Genomic DNA, 15,295 nt, shown 5'->3' with positions numbered 1-15,295 from the left:
CTTTGGGGCATGAAGACTGATGATATTCTTTGGGGCGTGAAGACTGAAGAGATGAGAGTAGAGAGGAGAGGAGACAAACATTAGAAAAAAGCTGATCAGTGGGTCCGGGCACAGTCAAAACTGAGTTCAATTTTTATTATCGTTGTGCCATCCGAATCATCTGTTCATTGTTTAAAATCACAGCCTTGCATGTTTCAAAAAATATATTTCAAACAGGGGTTTTTGAGCAACCATTTTCAAACAGCCCTATTTTAAACTCTGTCACCAAACATATTGTTTCAAATTTTGGACACTAGTGTTCAGTGTTTAAACACTGAACACTGTGTTTTCAAATGACAAACCAAACGGGCTCTAACCCATTGACCCCAAATCCCAACCCACACACTCAAATAAAATGGGTTTTTGGTGTGAATGGTGCTAAAATAAATAATTTGGGGGATTTTATACTCCTCACTGCTAATGCACTTAGGTGTCAATACTAAGGATGATGTAAATTTGAGTGTGAAAATTGGTGTCTCTAGAGTTTCCAGTTTTCTAGTTTCATATGTAAATTTTTTAAAGGCTAACAGCCACCTGAAATTTATCATGGCAGCATGATTGCTGTTATTGAATGATTGCTGCTATTGGGACTGCATATCAAACTGTCTTTTAGGCTCCAGACAAACTGTGATTCATCTCCCCTTACAAAAAGTCCAGACAATTGCCTCCAGTAAAAGCTTTACTAGTCCTCTTTGCACGTGCATTCCATCTCATGTACCCCCAACTACATTCAATGAGTGCACTTGTCCTCTATATTCCTATCTTAACCCTTTAAAAAAAAAAAAAAAAATTTAACTCAGACAATTTGGTAAAATTCAATGAAATGACATATAAAATTTCTCACAAACAGAGATTAGATAATAAAATTAAGGTGGGACCAACTTTTTCTTCCAAGTACGATCTACAAAGTTCCATATATCCTATTAGTTACAAAATCTTCCAGCTAGGATAATGATCACTAGCTAAAGTCTAACAATGTGTCTGATCAATTACCAAACTTAGAATTAATTGAGCTCCCATATGGCCCGTGTAGCAAGCAAAGTCATAAACAATTTAATTCCACGGCCTTATAGAAAGTAATCTAGAAATTAAAGAAGGGGTTGTTGAGCTATGACAAATAACCTGATCTTTTTGGATCTCATGAATGTAGCTGTGATGTTAAAATAAGTCCATATTACTGGTACTTCACGTGCACTTCCTTATCACTCGATCTGTTCATGAATCATGAGATCCTTGTTTTTATTTTATTACATTCCATTATTGTGTGATCTAAATTAACCAAATTAGTTAATTGATTTGTATGTCCAAACTTAGAAGTTCATGAAGCCTAATCAACCGCCAATAACTGATTAGTTTCTCATTTCAAATAGCTAAAAGACTTGTCACCATAACCTATTTTGATTTAATGCCAGAGTTGCTTGTAGTGAAGCCAATTAATTTTACATGTGTATGTGATCACTTTGGCCCCCACCAGCGTTACTGATCGTGAATTGTTTCATTAAAATCCAAAACAAGCCCACCTCCAAAACCATGTATTCTATCCAATCAGCACATGGTTTTGGTTGAAACTCTAGCTGAAGTACGTTCACATTCAATCAAAACTCAAATATATAAGTGTTCCCAAGGCACTCTACCCATACCAGTACCACACCCTCTTTAGTAAACACATACCAATTGTCCCCCATTTCTTTGTTTCTGTTGTTCAATCCTACAATCTCACACAAAAACCAAGAAAACAATATGATCAGCTTGAAAAAAGTCATTGCCATGGCAAGGAAGTGGAAGAAAATGGCTGGCATTGGGAGGAGAACAATCTCACTGCCTAGAATCAACCATAATATTAGGTTAGCTGATAGAGGCCATTTTGTTGTGTACTCTGCTGATAAGAAACGTTTTGTTGTACCATTGGCTTATTTGAGGTGCAAAATATTCAAAGAGCTATTTAGGATGTCTGAGGAAGAGTTTGGGATACCAAGAGATGGGCCACTCACTTTGCCATGCGATGCAGCTTTCATGGAGTACGTTGTCTCTGTGGTTCAAAAGAGTATCTCTCTTGAGCTCGAGAAGGCATTGCTAGAATCACTAGGCTCCTGTCAGAGCTTAGCGAATAGTGCATCAGTGTCTGAAGGCTTGAGTTATCGTCGTCTGATCTTGGAGTCCATTGTATAACATTGTTAATAATGGTTCAACAAAGATCTTGTAAATTTTTGTTGCAAAAAGTACACTGGGGACGCCAATGGGCCTTTTATAAAGCCCAAAAGGCACTGGCCAGTGCATCATTTGGAGCCCATGATTACAGGTGTGACAGTTTGTTTTTAACTAATGAACTGGCCCAATATTTACGACGCCTCTCTTCTTTGAGTTCATCAGCACCGAACCAGCCCCCCTCATCCTCCCAAAGCAAAGAGTTTTATTTATTTTATTTATTTTCAGAAGGAAAGGGTTACGATTAACTGTGGTAGTGTCACCATGAAATTCTTAAAAGTCATATCTTTGTTTTGTTTTGTTTTTGTTTTTAAGGAAAAAAATTATATCCATTTTGAAGTAAGATAACATTTTATCCCATCATCAATATTTACACCCAAAAAAAAGAAAAAAGAAAAAAAAGTCGACTAACATCTTTATGATATCTATTTATATTATTGATGGCGTGATATAACATACTCTACTTGTTACAAAATAAATGGCTGAGATTTAAGAGCTTTATGGTGGAATTATCCTAACAACTCTCAAGAATTTTAATATTGTTTTAGGAGGATTACACCCAGGTTTGAACTGTAGTTTTTCTATTGGAGAAAAGTAAAGGTATCTCACTTGAATGGTAGAGCTTGGTAGAACCAAAAACCCTCTTATTCCAAGAAAAATAATAATAATTTTTTCTTCTATATAATTGGATTTTCTTCTGCTGAATAAGAAGATATTGTTAAAACAATAGAATACATTGTAAGGGAAGTAGCCCATGTCAATCCATTGAGAGATTCAAAAGAGATTAAAGAGATGGTAATAGCCCCCAAGTGGTATATGGAGCAGTCCAAACTATTACCTTGTGTTTCAATGAAGAATTAAATCATTGCTGGGATCCAAAAGAAGGAAGAATCAATGTCCTAACTAAATTAATAATTAAATAAATAAAAATAATATACTATTTTCTGGTCAGTTTACGTTCTCTGTTTTTAATCTATGTTCTATGTCTTCTGGGTTGTAAGTGTAAACTATTGTTGTGGTTTTAACAACAAAAACATTGATGTCAATTTCAAAACATCATGAGAAGAGCACTGTATTTGATAACAACACAGCACATGTTCAAAATTGGCCACATGTTGGTCTTATACCTCACCTAATGCTCTAGTACATTGGAAGGAAGTAATGAGTTGAGTTCAAATGAGATTTTTAGAGCCCTTTAGACGCTTCAGATAAGTTTTGCATGATCAAATTGGAGCTCTAACTAATTTCTTCTTGAGTCCCTCTTGTGGGACCATTGCTTAATGTTGATGCCAGCCAGCAATAGGGCCCACACAAGCATGCAACCAATGACTTGCACACAAGCAACCACTTTAATCCTCTACTCACCTAAGATATGTGTGAAAATGGGAGCTGGTATCTCCAAGTTCATCCTCTCTGTCCCTCTCTCTAAATCAAATGCGGTAATATTAGTAGACATGAGTGGTATGAAATTTGAAATTGACACCTTATTAGCCAAAATATTTAGCTAGGATTTGGGGCCCCCAAATCCTTGCTAACCCATGGCGTCCTTGCTTACACACGAGCAACAACTCGAATCCTTTACTCACTTGAGATATGTGTAAAGATCAAACTTGGTATCTCCAAGTTCATCCTCTCTTTCTTTCTCTCTAAACCAAATGTGGCAGTGTTGATAGACATATTGTGGTGTGAAATTTGAAATTGACACCTTATTGGACAAAATATTTAGATGGGATTTGGAGCTCCCAAATCACAGCTAACCCATGGCATCCTTGCTTGCATCTCTCCACTAATCAAAAGACTAGTCCAACCAGTTATGAAATATTAAAAAATATAACATTTTGTGTTTCTTATTTTTTTGACAAACTTGCTAGTTATAACGGGAGAATGATATTTGAATGTTAGACATCTTTATTAAAAATATTAGAAATTGTAAATTGAATTAAAAAACTCTTAGTAATACAATTTTTGTCATTGGCCAACCATGTGGAGAATTACATACAACAGATACACTAACGGACACTAACGGTAACAATCATTAGACGCGCTTGAGTCAGGAAAATAATTTAATTGACAATGTCGCAAATTTCTGTATTTCAAATTTTGACTTGGTACACTAAGCGTATCAAACACTGCATAACTTAATCTTGAAGGAAATTAGGGTTGTCCATATTTTTCTAATCCCAGAAACGTAGAAATTTTCCAGAAGCGTGGAATTGCATAATTGTGTTGCAAAATTTCAAACTTTCGAGAAGTTTGGTTTAAACTTTAAATGAGGCTGGACCCATGTTATAAAGTCAAGACTCACAAGTCCTCGACACTGTTCACATATATATATTTAAAGTATACTGTTCACATAATTAAACCTTTTAAATAGGGTTTTTTTTTAAAAAAATTATAGAAAATAATTGATTTATCTTATCTTTTTCTACAAGAAGAAAAAAGACTACTCCATATTTATATGTACAGCGAAGTAAGCCGAAGTTGACCAAAAAGAAAAGTAGAAATGACTAACAAATAACTATAAAGAAATTGTTATTTTCTTGAACTTAACTAATTACTGCAGATCTAAAATTAGATAGAGAATTAGGTGAAAATTTTATAATCTAATTCAGTAATTTTTGTGAAAAAATGTGGATAGCATAACTGTACATATAGGCAAAGCTTGACATCTTGTTTTCGTTGATATTTTATTAACTTTGATCAAAATGTGCCCTTAAATATAAATTAACTTCGAAAATAATATTTTTACCTTTCCTTGCAAAATTTTTCTTATTAATATCAATTGCAGTTTATGATTATTTAGGGGAAGAGTCACGTCCTGAATAGTTCTGAACATCCTTGTTAGTCAACCAAAAAAAAAGAAAAAAAGGAAAAAAGCAGCTTGTTACTCATGGCACCATATCATAGGCTGTTATTATTATTATTATCTTGTTTTTAAGGAAATGGGATTAATTAAAAATTAAAAAAATTGTTGGTTGTTGTCTCAGGTCTCCGCGCCTTCTCAAAAAAAGAAAAAAAAAAGAAAAAAGAAAAAAGAAAAGTCTCCGCGGAGGAAAATAACTGAAAACTTCCTTCGCCTCCATATTATTAATTTATTTTAAAAATTATCAACCGGAGCCTTGGCAGCATATAATATTTAGACATGGTTGGAGGCTATATTAAAATATATATATATATATATATATATAAAATGAGGCATGGAGTCTCCAGAGGAAATAGATAAAAATCTAGAATCTCCCTTAAGACTCAAATTCAATAATGGTATTTGTATTTGAACTCTAAGTGTTACTAATTAAGATTGTAAATAAACCAAACTTTTTATAAACAGCTCAAGTTTGACATGAGCAAAGGCTTATCTATGTTCCTTTATTTAGAAAACAAGCTGAATTCAAGCTCAACTTTAGGGCTTTATTATTAAATAAGCTAAGTTTAAACATAATAATGTACTGATAAACAAACTCGTGAACATAATGCTCAACTTAACTATAAATAATATTATATTTTTATATGTATCTATAAATATGCTTATATAGACTTGAGAGTTTCAATAAGACTCCAATTTCATACCAGTTGCAATTTGCTTATTTCTCAAATTATGTGTGAAATAGGCCAGAATCCTATTGAAAGTTCAAAACACTATAGGATGAATTTACATGCACCTATGCAAGAAAATAGGCTCTTTGATTTCAGCAATTACACATTGTTTTCATGGTGCTTGATTAGCAATCAACAGGGTACGTATCATGGTAAAGAGACCAAGATATTGAGTGACTGCTGCCTTTCTTGCTTAATGAGTCGTATCAAATAGTGTTTTCATGGGTGAAGTTAATAATAAAAGAGGCAAACTCTAAATTAAATGTTGGATTTGTTTTAAGTTTTAACTTCTAGCTTGAGAGTTTTGATTAAGAAAAATGCTAAAGCTATTATCGATTCTACTCCAAGAAGTTATAAAATAATGTTATAATGAATGTAATCAACAATATAATAAATAAATAAAATATTATTTTTATTTTATATTTAAAAGATGATAAATTAGTTTTGTAAAGGTTATACAATAAAACATGTAGTGACCATAACATTACTATTCGCCTAAAAATTCCAACAGAAATTGGAGAAAGTATCAAATATTGGAATCTAATTTATCAAACAAAGACCACAAAGTATTGTTGCTTTGCTTCATTTTCCTCTATGACAAAACTATATATTAGTCTTTGAAGCAAGAAGTCAAGAACTCCACACTGAAACCACAAGAAAGGAAAAAAAATAACAATGCATGTTCAGCGAAAGCAGCTGGTCAAATTGCTACCTAGTGCTTTCATAATTAAGCGCCGGTCAACAAAAGTTGTGTGCTCCAATAAGTTGTTTACCCCAGAACCCAAGTCTATCTCTTTATGTTTTGCATGAAAATACTATATATATTAAGCATTTTCTTGTTAATCACACAGTGTGAAGAGGGCAAGGGAAAGGAATAGATCAGGAGTGTGAAAAGAGAAAGATGGGTGACTTTGTTGAGGAGGAGAGCTCTGCTATCCCACCAAGACCGGCAATGGATTCTGGGGCTCACGTTGTGTCAGCCCCTCCCATGCAGTCTCAGTACAATTCACCGTCTTTGTCAAGAAAACCATTGCTACTCCCAATAGAACCTACAGATTCTAATGGCGCAATTGTAGTTGCAAACAAGGCCACACCAAAGCCTTTTCACACTCCTAACTTCTTCACACCCTTGAGTAGCCCAATTAGGAAGGCTATTCAACTCACCAAGTTCGATCCACAGGATGCTTGGCTTCCCATCACAGAGTCAAGGAATGGCAATGCATACTACGCTGCCTTTCATACTCTTTGCTCTGGAATTGGAATTCAAGCACTTGTACTGCCTGTGGCCTTTACCATTCTTGGATGGTAAGCCTCCTAATACCTCTCATCAAACAATTGCAAATTTTAAAAAAATTTACATATAATACGTAGGATACGAATAGGATGGCTTAAATTTGACACATCTTACAATAAGATCGCTTGCAATATGCCCCATTGAATGTGATTTTCGTCAATACATGGATGGTAACTGTAGAAGAAAATGATTTTCTCATAAAAATATGTTTTACAAAATTTGTTACGTAAATTAAATTAAAATATTTCTACCATGTCAAGGTATATAAATACCACATAATATTATCTTATGGACTTGATGTGCATTGTGCATGTGTACTATATTATTTTCTACGAACTATTGGTTTGATTTGATGGACTATATGTAATCCTTCTTTGTCAAATATGTAGTATGTAATCCCACATACTGTAGCAGTACATGTACATGTATAGAGGGTGTGATTGCAGTTCTTGAAAGCCATGTGGATTAGAGACAGTTAATTGGCCTAGTAATTGTTGTAGAACTGCACAATTAAGCAGCTAATTTTAAAGTCCATATCTTTTAAAACTTGTCTTAGTTCTTATTATTATCTTTGATTGCAGGACATGGGGAATAATATGCTTGACAGTGGCGTTTGTGTGGCAGCTTTACACACTTTGGCTGTTGGTGAAGCTACATGAATCCACCCAAACTGGGATGCGTTATAGCAGATATTTCCAACTTTTCAGCGCTACCTATGGTTAGTAACTTAGTACCCTTTTACTTTTCCCGGGTTTCGATCTCCACACTTCATCGTAGTTTTGGTACTAAAATCTTTATTAAATTACCAATTATTTTAGAAGTTTAAATTATTGTAATATAGTAAATTTAATAATCTAACCAAATACTTCTAACAACCCAAAAAAGATCATCATATTTTATGTAATCAAGTATCCATAATTTGGTTTCTTTTACTTCCATTTTTTTTTAAAATAGTAAAAAAGTATAAAACAATTTATAGAAGGATCTCAGTTTTCACTAACATTAACATTTTGTACTCACTGGTTCACAAATATTGTATTTACAGGATTTATTTTAAATTTACTAACTAATGAATATGAATATAGCACTGCTAAACATAACATTTTTTCTGCAATTATTTATAATATGTTATAATTGAAGTAAGTCAAGTAATATTTCTTTGACTTGACTTACTTGAGTCCATTAATGGTATTTGCTTTATTACGTACCAATCCTATTATGTGGAAAAAAATTATCAAAACTGATATGTGTGAATACAAATATTTGCTAACTAACTTTTGTTGACTTGGTACCTCATTAAGTACGTGAATATGTCACGAAGTTTGGCCAAAAAGGAAACGAAAATTGAAGAAAAGAAAAGGAAGCATCTGATAAAATTAATCACTGTCCAACTGTGTATGGGGATGAAATGATTGAGGGTGAACGAAATGTGTCTTCATTCAAAGAGTGACAATAAGCACCCGTTTGGATATAGCTAATAAAGGCTAGTGTCTACGTTTTGACGTTTTCTTTTTCTTTTTCTTTTTGAGAATGTGCACTATGAATCCCGTGTAGGAAGAGAAGAACATTTTTTTGCTTTTCTAGTGGATCCTGTGCACTGTTCACAGGACCCACAAGTACTTTATTAAAAAAAAAACTTTAAAAATGAGTCTCACAGTATTATTCATATATTTAAAAATTATTTTGTTACAATGTTTTCAGTTTTCAGCAAAATAAACGGTATCGCGTTTCACTATTACTCCAAGCTCAAATGAACTTAGCTATTTTGATGATTAAGAACTTAATATGGTATATAGAAATAAATAACGATACGTATTCCTCTTCCTCTCTAGGTGAAAGAATGGGGAAGATCTTTGCTCTGTTTCCAATAATGTATCTATCTGGCGGAACATGTGTTGCCCTGATTATCGTTGGAGGTTCAACCATGAAGCTTTTCTTCCAAATAGTGTGTGGCCACGGCTGCTCCGCAAAGCCATTAACAACTGTGGAATGGTACTTAGTGTTTACATGTGCTGCGGTGGTTCTGTCACAGCTCCCAAACTTGAATTCCATAGCTGGGGTCTCACTAATTGGTGCAGTCACAGCCATAGCCTATTGTACTATTATGTGGCTTGTTTCTGTCACCTCGGGCAGGCTTGACGGTGTTTCTTATGACCCAGTCAAAGAGAACGACAATATGGCTATGATTTTCAGCGTTCTAAATGCCCTTGGTATCATGGCATTTGCTTTTAGAGGCCATAACCTTACACTTGAAATTCAGGTAAACTTTTCCCCTTTATTTTTTTGGACTGAATGAAGTTTGCCTATTTGCTTTTGGATGATAATCAATTATACAAAGGAGCCCATATGATATCCCTTTCCACCCTTACCATTGAATCCATGAGTCATGACTCCATTTTGTAATGATATTTATACAATAGATGGTGGTGGTAGTGGTTAGTCCTACTTTTTCTTTTAGGGGATATAGTCCCCAATTTCAAATTCTACCCTGATTGGTCTAATTCCATATTACCCATTCCTAGAATAAAAAAAGATAGTCCATTCATTCTCCCTTTCTCCTTTGTGTTTTGTTTCTTAAAAAAAAAAAAAAAAAAGAGATAGTAATTATTTCATATTATTTAAGAGAATATATTGAGTATAGTATAACTTGTCAACCTTAATTTTAAAAGTTATCATGATTTCTGAGTAGAGTTTGTGGTGTCTTTGTATTAAAACTGTGAAAATCAACTCGTGTGCAACAAATTTAACCAATCAGAATATACTCCTAAAACTAAGGACATTCCAATCACTTTTTTTTTTTTAATCCCTTCCTTTACACTTTTCTCTTCTTTATTTCCTTTAAAATAGGATTAGTTTAATAATAACATTTTCCTGCCCACTTGTACTCGAAATTCAAACACATTTTGGTCCCAGCCCAACTGCTCTTCCCAGCTCCTCACTAGAATATCCTTAGCAATTAAGGCTTCCTTACTATGGGCCCTGCATGGGTTCATTTCCCATCTGGTAGGAAAATGGACATACATCCTATATGATAGCACCCCCAAAAAATAATCTTCATGACAAATTGATGTTTGAAAAAGCTATATAAACCGAAAGAGAAAGTCTATAGACACAAAAGAAAAAAAAAATTGATAGATGCTAATGTGGCAATGTTAGTGGTAGTTTAAAAAGTAATATCAGTAATGAGTCTACATGAGAACCAGTACAAACTTGCCAACTCAAAATTATTGTAAAAAAATGTGATCAAATTTTTTTGATACATAGCATTGCTCAAACCGAAAATTTTACTTCTCACTCACAAGGGTACTATTGTGGGGCCCAAGTGACATAGCTTATGAGAGTGAGTGAAAAAATGGGTATTTTTTTTTTTCAGGATTTTAATTTACACAATGCTCTTAAGATGGTCTCAAAATCATTTTAAGGTGTCTATATAAATGTCCAATACTAAAAAATTTACAATCATAGTGTCATACTCCATATCTATAAAAATAAATGAAATTTTCTTTCAACCATTTTGGAGGAAAACTCCTTCAACCCCGTATGTGATAGTTCAAATAAACATCATGTATATTTTTCAACACATAATTGCCTTTTAATAACAATGTGACTAATTTAAATTACTTAGAGCAAACTTGGCCCAACTTAGAGTATGTCCAACAGACTAGCCAAATCCAAATTCATCTTTATTTTAGAGAATAAACCCTTAAAATGCAGGTCTAACAAAATAGAGTAACTTTTTTTCTCGGCTAATGTAAGAGCATCTCCAATGGTGTAGCTAAGTTTGCGTGGGTTTATCTGTGAGCCTATCCATAGATTTGTTGGATCTATCTCAGTTTGAGAGTAAATTGAAAGTGAAAGGGGCAGAAGCCGTAGGTTTGAATATAGAAAGATTAAAGAAATAAATAAAGGAAGATTAAAGAAAGAATGAGAACTAATATTTAAACAGGATAAAGAAAGAATAATGAGCATTGGAAAGTATATTTAAAAAAGTAAGCAAGTAAAATAAAAAAGCAACTTTTTCTCTCCAATTTGAGTGAGAAAATTCTCTATTGGAGATGCTTAAAAGCCAATTTATTTGGCTCATGTACACTGTAAGGAAAAAAATCTGGAACCCAGGCCCGCACTGTATGGAATCCTTGCTCAAAAAGCCCAAAGCAATGAAATTTGTAGAATATGGGTCAAAGAACTAGATTTAGATAAGTTAAGTAGAGGTTAGCATGAGATTAAGTAACACACAGACAAGAACAAATGCTATTATGATGAAATAACCTCCGGTTCGAGGAGACATAGAATTTCATTTATGAATATAGATCACTACTTTAGGATTCTTTTGCATGCTACAGTATTCTCTCTCTCTCTCTCTCTCTCTCTCTCCCTTTCTTATGGGGGCTTCTATACGTTATATAGGCTCTTCCTTATCATTTGGGCTTTACACTTGTTGATCATCCAAGTCTTCACTTGAGCACCTATCCCATCACACACCTCTTTCAGTCCTTTGTGAGTTGTGGTAGTCAAGGTAACACTGTTCAGGGGTATTCTCTACATTAATTCGGTCAAGAAAGTAATTGTAGTGCATTTAATGTGGTAGTGGCAGTTTTTGCTTAGATATTTTGTGTATTCTTCCTTTTCACGTATTTAGGGGATGCGCTTCAGTGGCTTGGACATACCTCCGCTTCGGATTTTCAGTGTCCGAGGAGGAATTCCTCTTCCTCCTCGGACATTTTCTCTTTGTTTCCCGTGATTAGGCTTAAAATGGATCACCTAAACCACGTTGCCTCCTCATACGGGCTAGCGTACTCGGACGGGCCCAAGGCCCAACTCGTTACTTTGGGCCATGGCCCCCACATACACCTTTTTATAAATTTATTTCATTTTCAGTTACATTTTTTTTTTTTTTTGGTACCCAACTTATTTTTAAGCAAAATAAATCAATGGAAATAAGCTTTTATGAATTAAATGTAGATATTCTTATGCATAATGAGTCAGAGGTCTCTAGTTTTTTTTTTTTTTAGAAAGCCATGAGTCAATGATGATACATAATGAGTGAATGCCATGAGTCAGATGTCTCTAGTTTGGTTATACATATATATATATATATATATATATATATATATATATAATAAGATTTTAATTTATGGCATTCACTCAATGATGATTACTCTTATCAATTATTAGATTAGACTAAAATATCAATAGGTTTTTAATGTAAGTGAAGTTTGAACTCTTAATCTTTTATTCTATAAATGAAAACTTTACTAGTTAAGTTAATTGGAACTTGTCCTCTAACTTGGTTTTGGAAGAAAATGTTATCTAATAAAAATTAAGAAATACTCTTTTTTATTGACCTAAGTCAAATAAATAATTTGAAATCAAATCCAGATACGATCAACTTTTGTTTGGTGAATCAGATACAATGAACTTTCCTTCTATAACACCCTTCCCCTCCCAGCCCCAAATATTTCTTTTTCAGGCTGCAGCTGGAAAGCTTTTGAATTTATTACAAATTAAGATTAAAGAAGGCCAAGGGGTTTCTTTCCTTTCCTAAAGTTCAAAGAAGATCGAAAAGTTTTCAAATCTATCTTAAACAATATACAAAACAATGTCGTACTACCAAAAGCAAAAGGGGAAAACATCACCAGTTGAATAACATTATGTATCAGTAATTCAGTGCTTTTCCACTGCAGGCAACCATGCCTTCGACTGAAAAAAATCCATCCCACGTACCAATGTGGATAGGAGTGAAAGTTGCCTATGCAATCATCGCAATGTGCTTGTTTCCCCTTGCAATTGGAGGATATTGGGCTTATGGACACAAGGTAATAAGGAACTAAGAACATTTTATTATAAAGATGCTTATATAGATGCTCTGTCCATATTTGATTAATACCCGTTTCCGTTGAAAACATCAAAAAATATCAGTCAAGTTATAAGACTCGCAGCTGTCCATATTATTATTATTAATAACTATGTTTATGGATTTTGTTTTGCCAGATACCAGTCAATGGTGGGATGCTAACAGCAATTTATCAGTACCACGGGCGTGACACCTCGCAATTTGTTTTGGCATTAACGAGCTTATTAGTCATAATTAACGCAGTGAGCTCATTCCAAATCTATGGAATGCCTATGTTTGATGATATGGAATCCAAATACACCAAGAGGAAAAATAAACCATGTCCATGGTGGCTGAGGTCTGGTTTCCGAGCTATGTTTGGGTATGGATGCTTTTTTGTAGCAGTGGCTATCCCATTCTTGGGTAGCCTTGCAGGTTTGATAGGAGGGATTGCAGTACCAGTCACTTTTGCTTATCCTTGTTTTATGTGGATAAGGATTAAGAAGCCCAAGAAATATGGCATAATGTGGTGGCTAAATTGGGTGCTAGGACTGTCAGGCATGACTCTTAGCGTGGTACTGATCGCAGCTGGGATTTATGTGGTAATAGACACAGGCATTGAAGTTAGCTTTTTCAAGCCTCACTAGTTCAAACAATTGGTAGATTAAAATGCTTGGCCGATTCCTTTTATTGCTGCTTAGTTATAAGGAGGATCTGCTTCTTTTTTCTTTTTTCTTTTTTTTGCCTATATTTGGTATATGTTGGTATTTGTTTGTGAAACCTATTAATTAACAATATTTTCCGTCTCTCTCTTATATGCTAAATGTGGGGAGTGGTTAAACCTATCTCAGTTGCCCCTTCTGTAAAAAAATTGGCATTTGACATATTCATGTCCATTTGAAGATAATTTATCTAACTTTTTATTAAAAGTGTGATAAAAGAAACTTATACCTTAAATTTTTTTTTTAAAAAAGTGAGTAAATGCTGGAAAAGTGAAGTTTTAAAAAATTGTATATAAAAACTAAAAGTTAAAAGTTAAAAGTTAAAAACTAAAACTGGTGCCAAACAGACTCTTCGAAGGGTCATTTTTTTGGTATTTAGTGTGCTAAAATTTCATGTTTAGCACAGTCAATACTAGTACGGCTGAAGGAGGTTTTCCTATTTAGATGTGACCATAGTAGCTTTACACTTGCTAAGACCGAGCCTACAAAGCAAGGAAAAATGATAGGAATGGGCATTCAAAAGGTAATTTTTTGTAATTTTTCTATCTAGATGTGACCATAGTGGCATTCGAGTATCCAAAGTAAGGAGACTGATTAAATCTTAGCCGGAGCCAAGGGTTGGACATTGGGAAGGTAACACAAAGAAGGTGTTAGTTGACAGGTTTGGCAACCTAAAATTATATCATACTGCCCTGATTACAACATTTGGGAAGCCCATCACTGACAGGTTTGGCAACCCCAACAGAAGTCTTTATAAATCATGAAAAATACTATCCTATTCATCGCATTCTAATTTTGTTGGCACTGTTAGTTGTCTTCCCTTTTTATTGATTTAAAATCTGAGGGGCACAAATATTATTGATAAGTAAAGAAGGTGTAAAAATAACATTTTGTAACGTTGGAAAACCATTATCTCACCAAAGGACACAAAAGCTGGATGGCGAAAGTTTATTGTCTTACCCGGGTGATTGAAGGACAACAATAATCTAAAGCAGCTTTCACAAAGGAAAGCATTGAAAATACGAACGGGTCCTCTTCATGGCACTGCCTATAAATGCGAAAGAAAGCAGTATCCGTCATGGAAAGTGACCCTATTTGTAGCTTGTAGGCCATTTTTTTTTTTTTAAATAATCGCCTTGTAGGCCACTTGGCTAAATACTATTTGGGATCTTATTTTGCTAAAATTGAATTTTTTTTTTTTTTATTATAAAAGTAAAGATAAAAATTACATGAAATAGTACAATGAAATCCATTAATAATTCCAAAAAATACAGTAAAACTTATGAATAATAGTAAAAATAAACTAAATAGTAAAATAATTTATAATTTTAATTGCAATCTAGATCATGCTAAATTGGTGACTTCAAGGCCTTGTCAATATGGTAGGCCTGTTGCTGTAGCTCCAAAGTTCAAACAATCAAATCTTTCTCTTCATGGGTCCTTACACAAACAACTTCATGTGCCTTTAACATGTTTTAGGGAATAGCATTGACTGCCAAACAGCAGATAGAAGAGATGAAATTATTCAAACAAAAGCAATTTAAACGCAGGTGGGGTCATGAAGAGGGAGGAAGGTTTATTAGTGTGACTTTTGGCTCAGCTTAAAAA

The 15,295-nt window shown here is 33.9% G+C and overlaps 1 protein-coding gene across 1 annotated transcript; it reads left to right on the top strand.

Annotated features, from left to right (window-relative positions):
* Positions 1-6,653: 6,653 nt before the first annotated feature.
* Positions 6,654-13,773, top strand: LOC126712533 (lysine histidine transporter-like 8). Its single transcript, XM_050411888.1, has 5 exons — positions 6,654-7,143; positions 7,714-7,850; positions 8,965-9,392; positions 12,817-12,948; positions 13,124-13,773. The coding sequence occupies exons 1-5, from the start codon at positions 6,740-6,742 to the stop codon at positions 13,610-13,612; spliced, it is 1,590 nt and encodes a 529-aa protein (XP_050267845.1). The 5' UTR covers positions 6,654-6,739; the 3' UTR covers positions 13,613-13,773.
* Positions 13,774-15,295: the final 1,522 nt, after the last annotated feature.

The sequence above is a fragment of the Quercus robur genome, chromosome 2 (assembly GCF_932294415.1).
Source record: "Quercus robur chromosome 2, dhQueRobu3.1, whole genome shotgun sequence".
NCBI classification, from domain to species: Eukaryota; Viridiplantae; Streptophyta; class Magnoliopsida; order Fagales; family Fagaceae; genus Quercus; species Quercus robur.
This window is presented reverse-complemented; position numbering and strand designations above follow the sequence as displayed.